This window comes from Monoraphidium neglectum (assembly GCF_000611645.1).
Source record: "Monoraphidium neglectum strain SAG 48.87 unplaced genomic scaffold scaffold00700, whole genome shotgun sequence".
Lineage (NCBI taxonomy): Eukaryota > Viridiplantae > Chlorophyta > Chlorophyceae > Sphaeropleales > Selenastraceae > Monoraphidium > Monoraphidium neglectum.
This window is the reverse complement of record NW_014012928.1, coordinates 1-9,426: the sequence shown is the minus strand read 5'-3', so window position 1 is coordinate 9,426 and position 9,426 is coordinate 1. Positions and strand designations below refer to the sequence as shown.

At 64.4% G+C, this 9,426-nt stretch overlaps 2 protein-coding genes across 2 annotated transcripts in view; both read left to right on the top strand.

The window, feature by feature from the left end:
- Window positions 1–4,259, top strand: part of MNEG_4881 (Sedoheptulose-1,7-bisphosphatase) — a gene marked incomplete at both ends in the record, with an annotated part of 8,139 nt that extends 3,880 nt beyond the window's left edge. The window contains 6 exons of the mRNA XM_014046642.1: window positions 2,189–2,245; window positions 2,453–2,550; window positions 2,762–2,876; window positions 3,052–3,249; window positions 3,441–4,032; window positions 4,252–4,259. Of these exons, the coding sequence (XP_013902096.1) occupies window positions 2,189–2,245; window positions 2,453–2,550; window positions 2,762–2,876; window positions 3,052–3,249; window positions 3,441–4,032; window positions 4,252–4,259 (1,068 nt within the window). The remainder of the gene's footprint in view (window positions 1–2,188; window positions 2,246–2,452; window positions 2,551–2,761; window positions 2,877–3,051; window positions 3,250–3,440; window positions 4,033–4,251) is intronic.
- Window positions 4,260–7,331: 3,072 nt separating this feature from the next.
- On the top strand, window positions 7,332–9,265 carry MNEG_4880 (solute carrier family 30 (zinc transporter), member 2; the record flags this gene model as incomplete). The annotated part of the gene is made up of 5 exons (XM_014046641.1): window positions 7,332–7,404; window positions 7,542–7,692; window positions 7,897–8,204; window positions 8,394–9,157; window positions 9,224–9,265. The coding sequence occupies 5 exons, from the start codon at window positions 7,332–7,334 to the stop codon at window positions 9,263–9,265; spliced, it is 1,338 nt and encodes a 445-aa protein (XP_013902095.1).
- Window positions 9,266–9,426: the final 161 nt, after the last annotated feature.

Genomic DNA, 9,426 nt, shown 5'->3' with positions numbered 1-9,426 from the left:
CCTCTACGGTGAAGGGGGGGGGGGTTCGGGGCTGACAGGGGGCAAAGAGGAGGCGGGGCGCGGGGGAGGGGGGCCGCGAGCGAGGCGGGGCTCGAGTGAGGGGCGCACGGCGCGCCCGCGTTTGCAGAGGCGGTCCTGTGAGCAGTCATGGTCGCAGGGTTTGTGCTGCGCGGCCCGACTCAGCCTTTGCTTTGAAGGCAGCCCCTTGCGGGGGCTGAGCTGTGTGCCAGTAGCGGAAAGGACAGCTGGCGAATGGACAGCGTGTTGTTCGCGTTTACATTCCCAACTTCTGTAGCACATAGGACATCGCGGGCAGCTCTTTGACTGACAAACGCCCTCCCTCTCTCCCCCCCATCTCGGACTTGCCCGCCACGCCGTGCAGGCAACTCCCCCCGCTTCAGCGAGGTGACTGCCTAAATGTGTGCGACGGCAGTGCCATTGATGGTGTGAAGCCTCGTCGTTTTGATTTGAGCTGTAAACGAGATCTGACCGGCTGTTTTCCGGCCGCAAACAGACAGCACTTGGCAGCCACGGGGTGTTACGCTGCTTCCTGGCGGCTGGGCCCCTGCATGCCGCACCGTGTGGCGCAAACTGCGATTGCAGCTAGGGACAAGGGTTGCGGCGCCCTCTGCATGCGATGCCGCATGCTTGCCCAGCCACGCGGTGTAAATTTCTGATCACCAGTTGAAGATTTCGCGGCCTGCTCAGCAGCATGGGGAGGCGGGGCAATGCAAGTCATCACTGCCCTCTTGTAGGCACGGGGGACCGGCGGCAACAACTTGACCTGAAACCAGCAGTAGGGCACCACTTGAGCGCCGTTGGTCGACATCCGCACCGCAAAGCATGGCTCGCATATGTGTGCGCTTGTGACATGCAGAGCGCGACCTGAGCTAGCTGAAGTGGTTCCGCTACGGCACTTGCACGATGGCACGCAAACGCGGCGTCGTCATCGCGCGAGCTTGGCTTGGCTGAGGCGATGCCCGGGGAGGGCATAGTGTTGAATTTCCAGCCGTGGGCGGGTTTTCTTGGCCTGTATGGCAATGCCACGCAAGTGCATGGGTGGAGGCGGCCTGATCATGCCTGCCTTTAGCCATGACTATGGCGGGAGGAGTCGCCTATCGGGTAATACTAGGGAAAATACGTGGACTCGCAGCACGAGCAGACCAAATCCAATCCGCCCATGAATGGCTGCCGTTGAAGATCCAGCATGTGCGTTGCATCGTGCGAGTGGTACACCAGATACGCTCTGGCTGGCAAGGGGCGCAGGTGGCACTTGGAACGGGAATTGCAGCCTACGCACTGCAGGCCCAGCAGGTTGCAAGCAGTTGCAAGTGACAGCACAACGAACGGGCCAGCAGGTGCCCCGCGCGTCACGAAGTTCAAGGCGCCGTGCATTCCCGTTGTTGCAGTATGTAGACAGCAGCTGGGGCACTCGGAACATCGACGATAACCATGTATACATCTGACCAGGCACCAGCACAGGTGTTGCGTCAAGTGTGATCTCGTTGGAGACGCATCCTGCAGCTTCATCAGCTTATGGATGTAACACGCGCATAGCCTGTGTGCGCTCAAAGAGGCTTCTTTACGCAGCTGTCTCTCTGCAGATTTGAGCGCTGGCCTCGACACCCCGCCTCACGAGCCATCAGCAGCACTACGTTTGACAGCAGGCATATCGTTATATAGGAATAATGCCCCCGCAAGCAGTGGCACGCGCCAGACCGGCCCCGGCCGCAGCTGCAGATGAGCCGGGACCGACGCAGGAGGAGGTGCTGCTGCATGGCAACCTCTGCCTGCTGGGCGTGCCAGAGTCGGAGGGCGCCAAAGCCGTAGTTCTGGGGCGCACGTTGTTCAGGAAGCCAAACAGCAAGGCGCTTGAGCTGATCTTGTATCACTCATACAGCGCAATCCGCGGCAAGGCCATCACCAAAAAGGTGCGCAGCGGCGTGTTGGAGGGGCATGCTGCAGCAGGCCCAATGCTGGTGCCGGGGCAGGAGGCGCAGCAGCAAATCTAGGTACAATGAAAAATGCAGCAATTGCTGTGAGATGCGCTTTGCCCCAAGGTAAGGGACCGGGCAGAAGCGAGCAAGCCCCGTTCGAACGCGCGTGGCTTGGCTGATGGGGGTTGAGTGCGACCTTGCGGCTGCTGCGCCGCTCGATGCGCCGGCGCCACATCCTGCACGACCCGCAGAACTTCAAGCTGATCTGGCCGATCCAGGAGAAAAAGCAGCAGAAGGAGTTTTACCAGGTGACCTGCTGGCAAAGCAGCAGTCAGGGACCTGGCGGGCAGCGAAAGAGCTGGGCAGCAGCGGCAGCCCTGACAATCATCGTGCAGGCGGCTTGGCCCCCGCCTGCCGTTCTGGGGATATCAATGACCGCCTGACCCCTGACAAGCAGCATCCTTTGACAAATCAATTTGCCTAAATCAACGAACATCAACGCCGCCGCGCCGCAGCTGATCCACCAATGGCTCAAGGAGCTGAAGGATGCGGGGACCCTGGATGCGGTGTCCGCCACCATCACATCATCCATGCGCGCCGCCATGGGGCCCAGGTGCGCACGTCATGCCTCGGCGAAGGGAGGAAGCGTTGGCCATGCGGGGCGCTTGCAGGCAGGATGGTCCGCTGGGTGCAGCAAGGCTTTCGACGGATGAAATGGAACGCACTTCCAACCCTGGGATGCCTTGATACACACAGCCCTTGCAAAATCATGCAAAGCCGCCATGAGCGTTGTGCAATCACCCTCACCATCCCCTGCGCTGAAGGCTGGTTTCCTTTCTCTGCGACCTGACGCACGTCGCCCTCGCCGCGGAGCACGCGCGGCTGTGCCCTAGCGACGACGCGCCCTCCTTCAAGAGCAGCACCGCGCTGCTGGACGCGGTAGGCAGCGGCGCATACCACCCCTTGGCTGGGGTGGGTGCCCCCTTGTCTCTGAGGAGTTGCTCGTGGGTGGACGCACCCCAACATATCACACCAACTCCTTGCAACAAGCACGAACACACACACGCTTGAGCAACCTAACAGCCACAATTCCCGCGTGCAAACAACCCCCCAGGACTCTCGGCTGGTTCATGAGCTGGCGCAGCCGCTGCTGGATATTGCCCGCGCCCAGTCGCAGCTGCACGCGCAGCGCTTCGCGGCAGAGTCCGCCGCGGCGGCAGAGGAGGAGGCGCGGATGGAAGGCGCAGCGGGTCGGCTCAAGGAGGCGTACTATGCGCTCGCGGCTCAGAAGGCGTTTTTGGAGCAGCAGCTGGTGGGCAGCTGCTTAGAGGCCCAGGCGATGTGCAGTAGGCGGCACAGCAATGGGCGTGTGCAGACCTGCTGCAGCAAAGCCTGCGTTGGTGTGTTGGGTGTGGACCCTGGTCACCCTCGTCGCACGACAGCCTCTCATCAGTATTCACCGATGCCAAACAACACCGCGCAACCAATTGCTGCGCTATGCAGGCCGCCAAGGGTTTACCTCTGCCTGACGACACTGCACGTCCTCGCGACTCGAGCTGCGCCCCCTGCGACCCCCTCGCGCTCCCGCTGCCGCCCGCCGCGCCGCCGCCCCCGGCGCTGGCCGCGGCGCGCGACGAGGCGGCCGCGCTGTGGCGGCGGCTGGAGGGCCACCTCGACCGCTTCAACGACCTGCCCGACCTCGTGGACAGCGTCGTGGGGTCCGAGGTTCACCCCTACGCGGTCGACGGCGCCAAGCTCCGGGCGCTCGCGGGCCTGGGCTCGGCCAGCAGCGTGGGGGGCGCCGGCTCGCTCGCCGCGGCGTCGGGCGGCGGGCAGGCTGGCGCCCCGGAGGTCGACGTGGTCGCGCTGCTCGAGGGCTGGCTGGACAGGGTGGAGGCGCTTGAAAGCCACGTGGCGCAGCTCGACGGCGGCGGCGGCAGTGGGGTTGGCGGGGGCGAGCCCACGCCGCTGCTGGCGACGGCCGACGCGCGGAGCCACGCACCGCACCTGTTTGCGCAGCTGGGGGTGCACAGGTCGTGCCTGCAGGGGATGCGGGCGCTGGAGGGGGCGCTGGAGGACGAGCTGGCGGCCACAGGTGGGCGGCTGGGGTCGCGCTTGTTGTTGCTGGTGATTGAACATTGATGTTGCGTACGCATAGGGTTTTGCGGCTCTCTCATGTGCAATTCGGCATGTCTTTGTGCGGTGGTGGGTGGGCAGGGGGTGGGGTGCGTGCATGCGTGCGCTTTCGCGTGTGTTGGTGTGTGTTGGTGTGTGCATGAGTGTGTGTGTGTGTGGCATTTCGTGCTTGTGGCAGGTACATAGAGCCCCCAACGCACGATGCCTGATGGACACATTAGCATGGGTCAGCAATGCCCCGCACACCCTTGCGGTCGCAGGCGCCCGAATCCGCGACCTGAGGCCGCGGGTGGCGGCCGCCATAGCAGCCGTCGACCAGGGCTCGCAGCGCCAGGTGCTGATGTCAGCAGACCAGGAGATCGCAGCCGCCATATCCGCTGCAGCCGCCACAGGCTCCACCCCCAAGGCGCCACAAGGCGCAGACGCCTGGTCGCGCACCATCGGCAGCGGCGCTGCGGCGGCCGGCACGGCGGGGGCGGCGGCCCTGCGCCCAGGGGGGTTGCAGCTGGTTCCTCCGACCCCGGTGCTACAGCAGCTGGCGGGCAGGGCGAGGGAGGATGGGCGAAAGCAACAGCAGGTTGTTGAGCAGCAGCAACTGCAGCAGCAGCAGCAGCAGCAGCAGCCTGGGCTGCCGCAACAGGGGCCATTTGGCCAAGTCCATGCAGTGGCCCCTCGCATCATGGGCCTCCCTGCCCTGCCCTTGGCGGCCATCTCGGAAGCTGATGCCGCCTCGTCCATGGCGGCCGAGCCGGCGGAAGCGCCTTCGCCGGTTCGTGGTGCGGCCGACCCCGATGCTCTGGACGCGTTGTCCCTCAGCTCTGTGGGCAGCGACTGCGTGCTTTCGCCGGCGTTGTCCTTGGCGAGCAGCAGCGGGGGCGGCAGCGGAGGCGGCGGCGACGGCAACGGCGGCGGCAGGGATGATGGCAGCATCGACGTCGGTGATGGGGGCGGCGGCGGCGACGGGGCGAGCAGCGCCCCAGTCCCGCAAAGCGGGCATCCTGTCCCCCATGAACCATGTGAGGAGCGGCAGCGGGCTCAGAGTGGTGGTGCTGCAAGTGACGGCCCATTGCAGGCAGCGGCAGCACCAGCAACAGCAGCAGAACGGTTGCCGCCAGCAACAAGCGCTGGGCCGCTCGGTGGTGCTGAGGAGGCCGTCTCCCCATGCAGCGGCGGCCATACCGTCGCCGCCGACGCCGCCGCAGCGGCGCAGGCTGCGGACGAGGCCCCAGAGCTGTCGCCGCTGGCTAGTGGGGTGGGCAGCGGCGACCTGGGCCCGATGGAGCTGCTAGAATCCCCACTTGTGAGCGATGCGACGGGTTGGTTGAGCTCCGCCAAGCCTCGGCGGCTGTCATACAACGCGGCCTCGACCGGCGGCCGCAGCTGCGGCGCCAGCAGCGGCGCGGCCGTGGCCGCGCGGGGTGGCGCCGAGGCGGCGGTTGCGGCGGCGGAGGTGCAGCAGACGCCGGCGGTGCCTCTGGCGCCGGCGCTTGGGGGCGGCGGGGGCGGGGCGGCGGCAGAGGCCTCCCTGACAATGATGGCCCTGCGCGCACGATTTTCACGAGCGACAGGGGCCGGGCCGACGAGGTAGTGGTGTTGATAGGGTCGCGGCACTCCTGGGTGTTGTGATGCGGCTGCACCTTGGCGATTGGCAACCTTGGCTGTGAGGGGCAGGAAGCATGTGCGGCAGCAGCTGGAAAGCGTGGTACTGTATGCCAGTGCTGCATTTAATGCTATGTCAGCGCCTGATCTGTCTCGTGGGAGATGAATGGAAAAGCACCCTGCCACGACCTCGCCACACAGCGCAAGCGGGGCGCAGGCCACGGCACTGCCGCAGATGTCGCAAAGGGGGCAGGCCTGGTGCGGCTGGCTGCGAATTGCAAGCCAAACAGCGGCGCCCCCAGGCGTGTGATGGCTTGCTGCGTGTGGCCCCGCCTCCCGGGGGAAGTCGCTGGAAACTGACGACGAATTGGTCCTCAGGCTGGCTTTGGAGCTACCTAGCGGGCTTGCAGGCAGCACAACAACGCGGTGAAGTAGGGCATATCCCCTGGCGGCGCGCATCAAGATGTCCAATGGATGCGCTTGCTGCGAAAGCTGCTCGTTTCCCCATGCTCCTGGCGTGCCAGGGGCCTGCGTGCCATTTGGATGCAGGGGGGGGGGGTGTCGGCAGCATGTGATACGTCTTGACAGACAGGCTGACATGGACCGAAACGCAGCAAGGTGCACAAGCGGCCAGGTCTGCGGCTGTCGCACTCAGTCTTTGGGTGTCAGCAAGCGCCAGCAGGCCGGACGGCTGGAACCAAAGGTGCTTGGCGGCAGCAGAGCGTGGGTTTAGCGAGGCAGGAGAGAAGCGCTTGTTGAGACCGACAGCGTGAGAATACATGCAGCAGGGTTTTGCTGGATCATATGTGTAGGTGGTAACTGCACAGTCCACGAGAGAACGATTTACGTTTCTAGGGGGGATTCCTTTGCTTTGTTCAGTGCAGTTGTAGTTGCGGTCTGACTGCTTGTTTGGCATGTAGTAACAGGCCTCAATCTATAAAACCATAGACCAGGACCATGATCTCTGAATCTTGCAAGGCCCAGTTTCACAGGGACGCCGGAACAGAGAGTAGGCAACTGCTCATCTGGGCGCAGCAGGCAGCAGCTACCAGGTGTGGATCCAGTACTAATTACTCGCCCGTCACTAAAAGATAATTCTGTCTCATGACACACATGCACTCACAACACAACGTCAGTCTCTCGTCTTGAATGCAGCGAGCCGGTAGAAGTCAGGTGCACCGCCTGGTTGGCATGTCAACAGGACAAGTGCGAAGGGGTGTGATCAGCCCCTGCACAGCAGCAGCTGCAGGCAGACTGGCGGGGCGGTGCTTCCCCATGGTAAGAATATCAATCAGTAACTGGCTGGTTTTGTAGGGGTCACAAGCATGCGCCTGAATCAGTTGTCCTGCGACGTACGGCAGGTGTAGTGCGAAGCGCCCCACCCAGTTCTTACCCGAGCAGCCACAAAGCATCTTGCCGGCTACTGTTACGGCCGTGCGGCGCAGCACCTTCTTGAGTCAGCCGCGAAACGAGCGTGCCACAGCCTCAAATACGTACCCGAGTCTTGGTTCTCAAACTCAAAAATTCAAGCAGTCGCCACTGCACAGTGATCTATCGCCCTTTTTGGGAGCCCTTACCTGCGTACAGCGTGTTTAGAGAAGTTCTTCAGGACTGTAACAGCCCTGTGACTGGCGGAGGGACGCGGAGGACGCGGGCAGCATGGCGGAGTCCCTCAAAAAGCCCCTGCTTGGGCAGAGGGCCGATGCAGGCGCTCCGGCGCAGTCTAAATCAGGTGCATGGGCATCCAGGGTGGACCACGACGCTCTTTGGGCGATCTGGAACAAGTGTGAATCCAAGAACTGGCCTTGTCAAAACTGCATCCCCACCTAGCCACGCGTTTCTCCTGTCATACCGCTCTCGCGACCGCAGAGTGCCGACTGCAGGACAAGTGCTTCCTGTCAGAGGGGCAAGCGCAGAGCGCGCAGCAGTACAACTCAGTGCAGCGCAAGCTCATCCTGGCGTGCGTGCTGTGCTTCGCCTTCATGGTGGTGGAAGTGATTGGCGGCTGGATTGCACGCAGGTGTGCGTGGATCAAACATGCATGCTCGCCTGAGTGTGGCCGGCCCACCAAGTCTGCGGCACAAGGCGGTTGTCAGTTGCCGCAGACCCAGCGCAGCCGTCCTCAGCGGCCCCGAAGAGCCCGCACCCTCCCGCGTGCCCCGGCTAGGCGCGAAACCCCGCACCCTCCCTCAACCCGGCACCCCTCACTCGCACCCCCTCGCAGCATCGCCATCATGTCGGACGCGGCCCACATGCTGTCTGATGTAAGCTCCTTCCTCGTCGCCATCTTCGCGGCCTGGGCGGCCACGCAGCCGGGGACGCAGCTCTACTCTTTTGGGTACCACCGCGCGGAGATCCTGGGGGCGCTCGTGTCGGTGCTCATCATATGGCTCGTCACCGGCGCGCTGGTGTTTGAGGCGGTGCAGCGGACCATCAACCCAGTGCGGGTCGACGGCAAGCGTGAGCGGGCGGGGCGCCCCGGGCAAGCGGCCGACGAGTTGCGGGGTCCAGGCAGAGGGGCCGCAATCGGGGGTGCGCTGCGGCTTCATTGCAGCCACTGCTACTGCAGGCCCAGCGGCAGCCTGCTGGCAGTGGCCTGGCCCATGTGTGCAGTCGCAAAGCAGCGCTTGACACGGGCGTGCGTGCGCGCAGTGGCACCCCAGTAGTCGGCTCCTGCCGCACGTAATGTGCGCTCCCAAATTTTCCTCGCGTCGCCCCCAGTGATGTTCATCATATCCCTGGCGGGCATCGTGTTTAATGTTTTGGTGTACCTGGCTCTGGGCGTGCACGGCGGCCACGGCCACAGCCACGACCACGGCGGCGGCGGCGGGTGCAGCGGGCACGGCCATGGGCACGGCCATGCACATGCAGACGAGGCGGATGAGGAGCATGCCCATGATCATGATCATGACCATGGCAGCCACGGGCACGGGCATGAGCACGGCCATGGTCATGACCACCACCACGGCCACAGCCACTCGGACCACAGCAGCTGCGGCGGTCACGGGGCCGGCGCGGCGGCCGGCGGGCAGCAGCAGCAGCAGCAAGCGGCGGCCGGCGGCGGCAGCGGCGTCGTGATCGCCGTGCCTGAAAGCAAGCTGCTCATCCAGCAGACCGGCGCGCGCGAAATCGAGGTCCGCTGCGAGCTGCCCATCTCCACGGCCGCCCCCGGCGCCGCCGGCGCGCCGGCGGCCGCGGCGCGCGCGCAGCGACAGGCGGCCAGGGCCTCGGGCGGCGGCCACTCGGACAACATCAACCTCCGTGGCGCGGTGCTGCATGTGATCGGCGACCTGGTGCAGTCGGTGGGCGTCGCGCTGGCGGGGCTGCTGATCTGGCTGCACCCCGATGACCCCCGGTGGTACATTGCGGACCCGATCTGCACGTTCCTGTTCTCGGTGCTGGTGCTGTGGACGACCAAGAACATCCTGTCGGACATAGTGGCGGTCCTCATGGAGCGCGCGCCGCAGACGGTCAACCCTGTCCAGGTGCGATGCGGCTGCAGGAGGGTGTGTGTGTTTGTGTGGGTGTGGGTGTGGGTGTGGGTGTGTCAGGCTCCAGGCAAGGGGCTGGAGTTGTGCAATGAGGGCAGTTGAGACTTGAGAGGCTCCTGGGACTGTGGTGATTTGAAATTGAGGGGCTTGGGTTGGCGACTAACAATGAGTTCTCAAGTGGCACGCCAAGCAAGCATTTCCCACTTTGAGCAGCCTGAGCGTGACTCTGGCCCGAAACCCACCTGCGCACCGTTCCCCTGCGT